Source organism: Chenopodium quinoa, unplaced genomic scaffold, assembly GCF_001683475.1.
Source record: "Chenopodium quinoa cultivar QQ74 unplaced genomic scaffold, ASM168347v1, whole genome shotgun sequence".
NCBI lineage: Eukaryota > Viridiplantae > Streptophyta > Magnoliopsida > Caryophyllales > Amaranthaceae > Chenopodium > Chenopodium quinoa.
Window position 1 is genome coordinate 5,978,561 of NW_018744633.1, and position 13,545 is coordinate 5,992,105.

Consider the following 13,545-nt stretch of genomic DNA (forward strand, 5'->3'; position numbering starts at 1 on the left):
TGGAACCGGACGCCTGTACCTGCAAAACAACGAAGACTCCTTGTGGAAGGAGCTCCGCCTCCAACGGTCAAGTTAGTACTAGTATTAGGAGTAATAAGTGCGGAAATTAAAGTGGTTTAGTCTCTCTAGGCGAGAGTGTTTAATGTATAATCCGTGTGTTATTCGAGTCTCTCCCCCCTCTTAATGAGGATTAAGAGAGGTATTTATAGTCTCGAGAAGCGTGCCAGTTTCTAGGTTTAGGGTAAACCTAGGGCTGACTGGGCCTCAAAACAGGATTGGGCCTTGGTGGCCGGTTTTCCCATTTGGCATGGGTGGACACGTGGCGTGTCTCAACTGGTCCGTAGAGGACATATCTGCAACTGACACGTGGCAGGCTCCTATTGGCCCACGTGAAGGACACATGGCGGAACCTGGTTGGTCCACTTGTCAAACGGCGATTGGCGGATAAAAATCCCCTAATCAATTCTCACCATATATATATATATATATATATATATATATATATATATATATATATATATATATATATATAACTCTTAAATTTGAAGATGATGCTCCAATCTTTTGCTGGAGTGGACCGACTTGGTCTCCCTAGACAAAATGCTTTGATCAACAATAATAAGGTTGTCTAAATTGCATTTAAGGTGATTTGAAATCGGGTCAAGAACAATTTAGGTTGAATTTAGGTCGGGATAATAACAAGTCGTGTTGATTTTGAGTCGGGTTACTAACAGATAGGGTTGAATTTTTGGGTCGAATTAGTAATAGGTATGGTAATTCGGGTCGGGTTGAATTTGGGTCAGGTCAATAACAAGTCGGGTTGATTTCGAGTCGGGTTCGCAACAAGTTGGGTTAAATTCGGGTCGGGTTAAGAACAGGTCAGGTTAAGTTCAGGTCAGGTTAGTAACAAGTCGGGTTACATTCGGGTTTTGACGGGTTAAAAAGGGTTTGGGTCAATTTCGGTTGAAGTCGGGTTCGGTTCTAGTCAATAATTTACGGTTTACATTCGAGTCGGGTCATCTCCAGGTCAGTTCATGTTCGGGTTCAGGTGTCACATACTCGGGTCAACTCGGGTCTAGGGTTGGTTTCAGGTTGGGTCACCATTTTTTCGGGTTCAGATGGGTCGGTTAATAGTCGGGTTTGAGTCAGTATTTCGGGTCGGGTCAACTTTTGACAGCTCTATGTATAACCTTAGATATTAGTATTACCATGATAGAAACTCAGAGTTCTTTTCAAGCTTGAAAAATAAGGTAAAATCCTTTTGATTTTGTGTCAAACTTCAAAAATGAGGTATGACATGGATGACTGTTTATATGGCAAAGCTAATCAATACATACCGAATCAAATATTCAGATAAGTTATCTTTTGCCATTGCAATACAAAATTGTCCTACAAGTGTAAAGAACAGAAGTTTTAAACTAAGCATACCATTGGCGGCGTGGCTCCAAAAGGTATGGCTCTTTCACTGTTTCAGCACGTCAAGCCTAAAAAGATGTAGCTCACTTGTATAATCTTTAGAATGGTGCCTCATAATCTTTCTACTTTTGTACAACGAGCCAAGCTTACATCACAAGTGAAGTCCCAGACGGTGCTTCACCATACGCGAAGGTTCACAAGAGTTCACAGGATTTGTATAGTCCAGTCATCAGATATACGCACATTAGGTTTGCGAATTGTCAGAACAGAAGTCGACTGAGACCGTTGAATCCAAAGTGGCCCCATCTCGATTTCAGCTTCCTTGTTTGAAGGCTCAATGAGGGCACTTTTTGGTTGAGATTTGTGCCCCAAAAGTATAATCCTTTCAATTACACATTCTGTTGAAAATAATCTTCCATCATTGCTTGAGGGTGCCAAGTTTAAAGAAGTAAGCTTGCCATCAGTAAAAATGAACCGGCGATGAATATAAGCACCACGCTGAAATTCAAAACTCTTGCCATCGTCGACATAAAGTTCTCCTTCAGCTGATTGAGAACTATTGAGAGCTATTACCTGAAACAAGTACCAGAAATAGAGATAACAATATTACAAGGAGCATAAATAGCAACCAATATTTTTTTACAGGAGATTTAAGGACTTTATTCAAAACCATCTAATTATAAGTTACAGTAGAAAAACACAACTTGTAATCTCAGTTTTCTCCTAGCTATTCTAAGTGTAAGGAGAAAAGAAGTGATGCATCACAAAAAGTATGTTTCTTGCTTGCAAAAAATAATAAAGGATCGTAGATTCATAGTTTGCAGAATGTCAACTCAGTATCCACAAATAACAATGTTAATTTGACCCTCATTTAGACTTTAATGTTCATTACTAATACAATAATATTCAAATGCCAAAATTAGTCGAACGAACCCAACCAAATTCAACTATACTATATTTCTTTATCAACATAGATAATACTATGACTTTAAAATTACAAGCATGACACGATGGACTCGTCCACATCTATTTTTGCCATTTTGCTAAGACATCCAAGTTAAACACCAACCAAACACATAAATACATAAAGAGTGTTAATGGTTAAAAGCTAAATCAGAGGGGAAAAAAATAACAGCACAACAATATGATTGCATGCTGAAACAATAAAGGATACATGATGAAAATTTAATAAATTATCTACATGTCCAATTTTATTATTTAAAAAATCTTCTCACAACCCCACCAACAGCTACATCAATTTCGGAGCACAAGAAAAGCCTTTCTATGTCAGCTGTGTTGCAGATTAACACAATAGTGAACCACTGGAATTATGTGTTAACTGACAAGAAAATAAAAGCACCCAAGAATTATCTGAAGCATTCCAAAATAGAAAGAGAAATAATCAAAGTGATGTCAAAAGAGAATAAATAAGGATAGGTACTTCTATGATGCCAACAAGCAGACCTAAAACTTCAGAATGAAATTCAAGTTAGGCACAAGATGCATACCAATGTATATGGATCATTCACCATCTGCGTGGAACTTCGGCGATAACGGTCCTTCCTGGGGATGATGGTACCTGCTCTTTGGAAAGCTGGAACACCATCATCAGACACTTCCAATTTATGGATCACACCTCCCATGTACGCGGCTCCTGTTATCATATCATACCAGTATTGATCTCCAGGAAGATACACTGATTCATGCTTAGTTTGCTGGTTAGATAACATAAAGAGGCATTATGATACTAATCACAAGACAAAAACATAAAAGGAGATAAAGAATAAAAACAGAAGATCACTATAGTGAAGTAACAAAAACAAACCTCAGAGTACACTCCTTGCACCAAAATACTGTTGCCAACCATAAAGGCCTCATCATTGTTGAAGGTAGCTTCATCAGAAGGGAATTCCATCCACAGAGGACGCATAACTGGAGCACCTGTTGTGTTTGACTCTCTAAATAATGTGTAAAAATATGGGAGCAACATATAACGAATGCGAATTGCATCCCTCATGCGCTCTGTGTTACGCTCTCTGCAATAAAGAGAAAATTTTCAAGGGCTTGCTCAGAGAGACTTTAAAGAAGCAACAATAAGTTACCAGACAATTTTAACGAATAGAATGTTCAAAATTCCTCTTGAGTACTCAATAAACAGGAATAATAAGAGCAAGGTATTGTTAGTCCTATTCCAAGTTCCATAGCAGACTATAAATAGTATAAGCATGTACATCCTTCATATTAAAGGCAAAAAATCCTTAGTACTTTAGCATTCAGAGGATATACGTGTTATAACTTAAGCCAGCAACAATCATGTGCTCTCCTCATATACTTCCTCTATCATACAAATGTAGAGCTTCATGCTTTCTAAGGCACCAATTTAACCATTAATGTTATTTATTACATAAGAATAAATTATAAAAAGCTGATATTTTGAAAGTAGTATAATCACAATGGATGGTCAAAGGGGTGTTTGTAAAAGTCTAGATGTTTGCAATATTAATGGAACAAAGTTAGAATGAGAAACGAAACAACAGAATACTTGTATTAAGAATTTACACTCCAGTAAAATCTTCAGATTGGTTTTCCCCTCCAACCCTGATGGTTTGGAATCGGAATCTTGAATCCCTTGATAAACACCAGAATTTCACTCTTCCTAACCAGTGCATCTTCTAGATTCCTTACCCCATTATAAATGTGTATTTAAACATGCAACAACCATTTGCTAGTTCACCCTAAATAAACAGTGTTATCAGACTGATAAACATTACAGGATGGATATGAGTAAAATCAGTTATATTCCCACACTCTCTTGACAATTATGGCTACAACACCATCCACAACCCCAACACTAACGGATCACTACTAGCTATTACTGTCTACTACCACCATTTTCTAGTGAAAGTACATCTTGCCAGAGGCAGCCAAAGCCACCTCTCACAAACAACCCACATAATATAATATAATATATAATATAATATAATATAATATAATATAATATAATATAATATAATATAATATAATATAATATAATATAATATAATATAATATAATATAATATAATATAATATAATATAATATAATATAATATAATATAATATAATATAATATAATATAATATAATATAATATAATATAATATAATATAATATAATATAATATAATATAATATAATATAATATAATATAATATAATATAATATAATATAATATAATATAATATAATATAATATAATATAATATAATATAATATAATATAATATAATATAATATAATATAATATAATATAATATAATATAATATAATATAATATAATATAATATAATATAATATAATATAATATAATATAATATAATATAATATAATATAATATAATATAATATAATATAATATAATATAATATAATATAATATAATATAATATAATATAATATAAAATTAAAAATAAAAAATTAAAAAAAAGTTAAAATTTAAAAACCCTGCTGCCTAGGCTATTGATGCATCATAACTTTATAAGAAAGTAATGACCTTTGGCAGATAGAAATATCAAAGAACACAATATGATCACTTCATCATTTCATAAATGTGAGAGTCTGAAAGACAGTAAGTATACCAAAGTCCAAATTATTATAAACAGACAAACATGACATTAACATGAAAAAATTAAGTGAAAAGATTTAACAAATCAAAAATATAATATCCTAACTAATTCAGGCGATTAATAATAGTTTCAAAGGACACAAGTTTATGAAATTTTCAATAAGATTAGTTTTCCTTTACTGTGAACGCCCTAAGAATAAAGATAATTTAGAATGAAACCAAAATTTATCAAATAATCAAGATGGAGAATGAAGAAGACAGCAACATACGATTACTACAACAGCAACCAAGAACCAACAAAATGATGTGATTTAATGATATGTTTTTGAACAATAATCATGTTAAAAATAACCAACATTTATCAGGTTGAAAATTTAATATTCTCTGAACTTTTCTGATTTTATACAAACTTTTATGTGACAAGAAAAGAAATATTGTAGAAGATAGAACCTAAGAATCATTTTTTAATACGGTCTTATCAACAAACAAACAAAGTGATCAATTTAGGCATGAAGACGTATTACTACAAAGTAATCCAGACAGAATGATACAATCGCATGTTGAACAATAGTGGGCTCTATATATGAAACATGAAGTATGGGACAACACTTTGAGGGCCCAACAGAAAAATATTTACCCAAACAACCACGGTTCCCTTCTTTTTGTGTCATGATGGGCATGCCCACGGAAGAAAGGATAATAAGCACCCAATTGATACCAGCGCACCAGCAACTCAGGTTCAGGGTTACCAAAGAACCCACCAATATCAGCACCTATAAAAAAAAGAGTTTTGACTGAGAGAAACTGTATATGATTAAAATGTGACTTTTGAGATGAAAGGAGCCTAGATTACCAGAAAAAGTTATTCCTGTCAGTCCCATGGCCAAAACCATCGGAACTGAAACCCTTAGCTGCTCCCATTCAGCTGTATTATCTCCAGTCCAAACAGCTCCGTATCTTTGACTGCCAGCAAAGAATGCTCTTGACAATACAAAGGGTCTATCCTTACCCTCACCTCGCTTCACAAGTCCACCAGCTGTGCCCATGTGGAAATAATAGCCATATGCATTATGTAGCTCCCTGTGTTCAACACCTCCAACATGCAGTGCATCTCTAGGCATTGTAACCTGGTTGTTTCATCATCAAATAAAATGAAAAATTAAAATCCACAACCGAACTATTATGAAAGATCATACATGGGACCATATCATGGCATCATGCTGCCTCAAAGGAATACCCAGAGGGAGAAAAACAAATCCAAATATAATGTCACATATTCTACGAACAACATTAATTATTCATTTAAAGCCATAATAGTACGATTTCTTGTTCAAAGAAGAAATAAAGAAGAATTTTTCAAGAATGTAAATTTAAGGCTGAAATCAAACAAGTAAAGGCCATATCCTAATTCAAGATAATAATTACAATTACAATGACAAGATCCACATAGAACTTCAACTCAAAAAAAAAAAAAAAAAAAAAAAAAAAAAGGATGCAAGCAGCAAATTGTAGCATGAAAATGTGATTGCATGAAGGTTTAAATAGGAAGAGGCAGTTAGAGGAATATCTACCAAAATACCAGTAATCTAATCTACATATAACTATATAACTAATAACTAACAACTCAAACCAATAGCGCCAAGCCGCCAAGTGTATACTATTCCTTTCCTTTTATAATTCCTTTTTTTAAAAAAAAAAATACAGGTATATATGTACTGTTTGTCCACAAAGAGAGTGTATTTAATGAAGTTTCTTTAAGATTCCCCATAGCTTAAAATCTTTTACAAGCATACATCAACATTCACCCCTTCCTCTCCCAAACTCTTCATATTCTCATAAGAAAAGTACTCCCACCATTCCTTAATTTTGTCCCACTTGGCTTTTTGCAAGTTTTCAATGCCTATCTTTGAGAAACATAATTAGATGTAATTATAATTATAAATTAATTTTGTGAAACTAAACATCTAAAACAATCTAATAAAACCCCACTGTTTTTTCTTCTATCATGTATCGCTGAATAATCATAGTCAAAGCTTCTTTCTCTTCATGCAAAATATTCCATATGGGACAAACAGAAATATTAGGGGTAGTATATGATTTATCTTTATTTTTTAAGAAAAACATATTTTTGTTTTCCTTAATTCTACTTCTGAAAACCCACACACAGGTTAAAAGGTCAGTTGGGTTAAAAAAACTGACCTAATCTAGCATAGTCATGTTCCACACTTCCACCACAACAAGGGTTTCAATTTTGGTTTAAAAAAACACAAACATTTGCTAAAGGGGAAAACTTTATCATTGAATTAAAAAAATAGACATAAGAATCCCTCAAATGGAAATCACTAAAACAATTTTAATTCCTTTGACTCATCATAAAATAGCTTCGAAGCATTTAGCTGGTTTACCAACATGTCCCTTCATTAATAATCTAATACTATTACCCTCCCTCCTTACTTCTTTTCAAAAGTATAAGAATAAAAACCCTCCCTTAAACTTATCATTCTATGATGAGTCATTATTTCATATGCTATGGCCTATGGTATTCAGTGAAGATTTGTTGAGTATCATGATTTTTATTTCTTAATTCCCGTTCTCAGCACATTTCCATCTCATCAAACAAACATGGGAATCTAAACACACAATATTCTATATTTCTATCCTCAATCCCATCCTCATATTTCCCCTCAACATCATAAATAAACCTCTACAAGATTCAAATAACACGAATAAAAAACTTAATAACACGACACGTTAAAGAAGTGAAAAAGTATATGATTGTAAGAGGATGAATAAAACAAAAAGATACCTCGGGTCCATTGAACACAGATGGCTCATTCATGTCATTCCAAATATATAATGAGGGTGTAGATCCAACATAGTTCTTGTAGGAGAATTTTTCTGCCCACCATTCCCTAACCTCAGGACTCAACATATCCAGGTATGAGGAGGAACCAGGCCAGCACCACCCATCATAATCCTTGCCAGTTGCATCCTTAACATAATGCCCTTTCTCTGAGGCTTCTTTGTGAATATGGTAGGATTCGTCCCGCTTTATGTGTGGGTCAACAATAGTAACCATACGCCTCCCCTTGCCAGCCAACTTGTTCTGCATCTCTTCTGGATTTGGGAAAAGCATCCTATCCCACGTAAAGTACTTCTTTCCATCAGTATGTTCAATATCAAGCCACAAAACATCATACGGAATATCATACTCATCAAACTTCGAGTCAACATGATAAACATCCTCCTCGTCCCTATAGTTCCACCTACATTGGTGATAAGCTGTAGCAAAATGCTGCGGCATTGCAGGCATCCCCGTAACAGACACATACTGCCTAACTACATCCTTTGGCCCAGGACCCACAAAGAAAAATGCATCAATAATACCAGCCTCACTCATCCACAATGTATCAATCCTCTTCTGCTCCGAGGGCAACGAAAGCCTGGATTCCCCAGCATCCCAACCGTCCCCAAGAACATCAATCTGCATTTCAGCAGCATTCAACCAAAAGAACCCAGAAGTTCCCCGGGCCTTACCATGAGCAAGCATGAACGGTATCGATCCATACAACCCGAAAGGCGACTCATGAAGATACTCAAACACATCCAAATTGAAAAGCCTATAAGGTTCAGAAAATTCAATACCAGGGCCTCTAGTAGGCTTAAGTGCAAGACTAGTAGCATGTTCAGGAATACCATAAACAAAAGCAGCATCATAAAATGAAACATCAAAACTAATAGATTGAGGACCATAAGGTCTTGTATCAGTATGACTCCTAAAATTCTCTTCCCAATTATCCCCTTCATTTTTTTTCACCCTCAATTGCTCAAAATCAAACAACCCGTGCGAATTAATAGAAATGACACGGTTACCTCCATTTTTGTCTCTCACAAAGACCTCGAACGGGTCCCTTCGAAGCACGGCTTCATATCCATCAGCCAAATAAACAACAATTGAAGAAACCCCAGAATCTCCATCAATCTTCTCCTCAGAAAACCGCTGTAACCAGAGCTTTTTCTCCAGAAAATCACTCTCAATCACACTCGGAACTTCAAAACGCTTCTTGGGAGGGTTTAGGGTTTGATCTTCATCAATCTTAACCCTCAAAATCCCATCTTGGTAAGCTGAAAACCTCAAAATCAAGGGGTTTTGGACAAGATCTTCAACCCCATTTTCCTGATTCGAAGAATCAGTGGAATTATGATCAATCAGAGGTGGGTTTTTAGGGATTAACTTAGCGACAAGATCGCCATCAGAAATTTGGACATCAACAGCGATTAGAGAACAGGAATTGGGTTTTCGAGAACGAGCTCGATTGCAAAATGGGGTTTGATTGCAATTGCGAAATTCATCCTTTTTCCAGGAGGAAACAGAGGTAAAAATGAGAAAGAAAGAGAGGAGGAAGAAGAAGAAGAGCGAAGTGAGGGGGGTTTTGAAGGATTTCATAGTTTGAAATTATGGCAAGTGTTTGATTGAATCAAGGAATTCATTCATATTAAGCAATGTCGTTTATATGAGGGTAAACCGGTCATTTCCCCCTATGTAGTAAGGGTAAAATTGTCAAAAAAAATTCCTACCTCTCTTAGAGTCCTAATTCTCCATTGAAGCGCACTCAACGTTCTCGGTTGAATCTAATTCTTGTATCCCCCATTGAAGCAGCTTCTAAGTTAAGTTGTTTGTTGCTGTTATCATCATATCAATTTCACAATATAGGGTTTATATTTGATCTAATCTAAATTCCAATGGGTTGAGGCCTTCAGGATTCGTTTGGCATTGTTACGGTTTTCAGTTTTTTGATTTTTTGTATTTTAAAAGTGTATGATATACTTTCTCCGTTCTTTTTTTATTGCACCATAGGAGGTTGACACAAGATTTTTGGTAGTGGAAAAAAGGATGAGAGAGAAAGGTAAAAATACAAGATTGCCCATGTGATTGTATACATAAAAAAAATTAAGTGTTGAAAAGTAACGGTATATTTGATATTTGTAGTGTGAACACAAGTATTTCTTTTCCTAAAATAGAAATGGTGCAATATTTGTGATACTTCCTTAAAAGGCAAGTGGTGCAATGTATAAAAAAACGGAGGAAGTATGTAATGTAATGAATAAAAAAAATAGTCAAACTTATTAAAATCATGCTAATTTTGAAAACTGACAACAGAAAAGTGAAAACACCTTTTTCTTGTTTCTTGTTTTTGGTTTTTTGTTTTTAAAAAAACTGAAACGAAGGATTACTTCTTATTTGTAATTGTGTTATTAATTGGGTTTGACTTGTTTTCAATTAGGTTAGGTTTCCGTGCCAAGCACGATTATTTTCAAATAACTAATATTTAATTAATATAATATTTAATAAAAAATGAATTGTCTACATCGTAAAATGAAATTATTATGAAAGAGTCTATTATTAGCAAAATAGATATATAAAATACGCATATATGTATATTTATATAGGAGTTATATACACAACAAGGTACTAAACTTTGGCAAATATATCAATTAAGGTACTGAACTTTCATTTGTATCAAATAGAGTACTATAACCTTGACTGTAGGTAAACTTTCCGTTTGCCACTGATTGTAACCGATTAAATACAATTTCCTTAAAAAAATAATTTTTTATTTCTGAAAATAATAATAATAAAAATAAAAAATAAAAAAACCTCACACCTGGACATGAACCCAACTCGTTCAACTTTCTCTTTCTGTCCTTTAATGATGGACAAGCCATTCCTAATACCATACTTCATAATCTCACAACCACCCACAATGATCTAAAATTGAAAACATTAGATTCGAAAATTAACAAGAAATTACCCACAAAATAAAACATTAGATCTGAAAATAAACCAGATTACAAAGAAAAAAAAATCTAAAAATATGCCCATTGCAAACCAGCCCTACCCCGCCCCACCCCCACTCACCGCATGAACTACGTACAACCCCCGGCCCTCCCCTACCCTTGACCCCTTTATCTCCCCCCCTTTATTTCCTAAAAATACAAAAACAACCACGAAACAAAAACAAAAACAAAAACAAAAACAAAAACAAAAAAAAAAAAAAAAACATACCCACCTCAAATTCCAACCATAACCACCAAAATTTCACCCCATATCTACCCAAAACCCAACCCTAACCACCGAAACTCACCCCAGTCATTCCCAATCAGCCCAAAACCCTAAAACTCGTAAAATATAATTAGAAAGAGGAGAGGAGTAGAAGCGGCGGCGGTGTACACGGTCAGTAGGGTGGCGTTGTTCTACAGTGGGGGAGGCCGACTTTTTAATTTTATATAAAGGAGAGTGGATTTGAAGTTGATGATGAATGAAGATGAAAACCCAGAAGTTGGAAGAGAGAGAAATTAAAAAGATTTCATTTATTTTATTCTATTTTATTTACAATGTTAAGTGGTTAAAGAGAGAGAAATTAAAAAGATTTTGTTTTCTTTTATTTTTTTTACAATGTTAACCGGTAATATTAGGTAAAAGGGAGAGTTTACCTGTTTCAGTACTCAAAGTGATACAAATGAAACTTTAGTACCTTATCTGATACATTTGCCAAAGTTCAGTACTCTCTTGTGATTAGGGGTGTGAAAAAAACCGTAACCGTTTACTGGAACCGTTAACCGGTGTAACCGGCTCATTTAAACGGTTAATTTACCGAACCGTTAAAATTAAACGGTTACGGTTAACCGTACCGCTAAATATAGCGATTAACGGTTACGGTTACGGTTAGAAGTTTTAGTAAACGGTTAACCCGTTAAAATAAATAAATATATATATTTTTTAATTTATATAGGGAAAATATATAATGTAACCCTAAAAAAACTCTTATTTCCCAATTCACTTCTTTAGCCTCCACCCTTCACTTCTTTCAGTCCCTCACTTCACCTCACTTACTGAGTTCAGATTTCACCGGAGCCTTCACCGACTCACCGGAGCCTTCACTGACTCACTAGAACATCAGATCTATCAGGTATTCTTTCTCTCTGTTTGATTTATGCATTTTTTTTTTTTTGAATTAGTGTACAAATCAATTTGGGGAAATTGGCTACGAATTAATATAAAACTTTGTAATGTATTTGGTTTGTGGATTTGTAATCTTAATTAGAACATGAATTTTATTGTTTATTACTTTATTTTTAAGTTTGTATTAGAGTTGGATGTTTGGAACTATTGGAAGTAATGCAGGGTTTAAAATTTATTAAACGGTTAATGGTTAACCTGTAACCGTACCGTTAAGGAACGGTTAACCGCTACGTTACGATTCGAAATTTTAAGTAACCGACATAACGGTTAACCGTACTGTTAAGGCTAAACGGTACGATTAACCTATTGTGCACAGCCCTACTTGTGATATTAACTCATTTATATAGAGTATATTTCACTAACAAATTAATATCATTTTTTTCTTGTTAAACAAATGAATATCTTAACAATATGTGTTTTACCCACAAATGGATTTTTTTTACACACTATTATTCATTATCACTTATGCAGTACTTTTTTCACTAATAAATTGACTTAATTTTTTTATTTTTTATTTTTTATATATATTTCTTAGCAAGCTTTCCACAAATAATTAATACAAAAATCTTAGGGAAATTCCCATTGGTACACCTGTGGTATTGACTTTTATCAATGGTACACTCGTGTTTTTATTATTTATCAACGGTACACTTGTCGTTTGGACTTTTCTCACTAATACACCTATTCCGTTTGAAAAGTTAAAAAACCGTAAAAAAATTTTTATTTTTTTTTTAAAATCTAAATTATTCTAAAATCTTAAAAAAAATAAAATAACCCAGCCTCCCTGCCCACCCCATTGCCACCCCCTCCTCCCCGTCACCATCGGTCCCCCTCCCCCCCAGCCAGCGGCCGACGCCTAGAGGGTCGCCCGGCGCCGACCACCCCACCTACGCCCTCCTTTCCCCCATTAAGGCAGCCTACCACCTTCCATTTCCCCCTTTTCGTTTCCCGACCCCAATCCCAAAACCACCCCTAACCACCGTTCTCCCGTCGAAAACGCCCCCTTCCTCTCCCCCCTCCCCCGGAAACCTCCCCTCACCTTTCCCCCTCCCTTAATTGACCCCCTATGGGTCCTAACCCTAAACCACCACCTAATTGAAACCCTAAAACCGCCGACGAATTAAGGGAAGGTTAGGGGGTTAGAGTCCTTAAGAGGTCGATTAAGGGGGGGTTTCCGGGGGAGGAGCGGTTTCTGGGGGGAGATGAATAGGAGGGGGGCGGTTTCGAGGGGAGGACGACGTTTAGGGGTGGTTTTGCGATGGGGTTCGGGAAACAAAAAGGGGGAAAAAGAGGGTGGTGGGTTGCCTTGGTGGGGGAAAGGGGGGTGTGGGTGGGGTCGTCGGCTCTGGGCGCTGGCCGCCGGCTGGGTGGGGAAGGAGGGACTGGTGGCGAAGGGGAGCAGGGGTGGGGGACGGGTGGCAGTAGGGTGGGGAGAGGGTGGCTGAAAAGCTTTTAACGGTTTTTTAACTTTTCAAACGGAATAGGTGTATTAGTGAGAAAAGTCCAAA

General features: G+C 35.4%; 1 protein-coding gene across 1 annotated transcript; it reads right to left on the minus strand.

The window, feature by feature from the left end:
- Positions 1 to 1,238: 1,238 nt before the first annotated feature.
- On the minus strand, positions 1,239 to 9,758 carry LOC110701302 (probable glucan 1,3-alpha-glucosidase). The gene is made up of 6 exons (XM_021878932.1): positions 7,820 to 9,758; positions 5,867 to 6,140; positions 5,651 to 5,786; positions 3,242 to 3,452; positions 2,925 to 3,131; positions 1,239 to 1,989 (listed from the first exon to the last, which is right to left on the minus strand). The coding sequence occupies exons 1-6, from the start codon at positions 9,458 to 9,460 to the stop codon at positions 1,621 to 1,623; spliced, it is 2,838 nt and encodes a 945-aa protein (XP_021734624.1). The 5' UTR covers positions 9,461 to 9,758; the 3' UTR covers positions 1,239 to 1,620.
- Between the last annotated feature and the right edge of the window lie 3,787 nt (positions 9,759 to 13,545).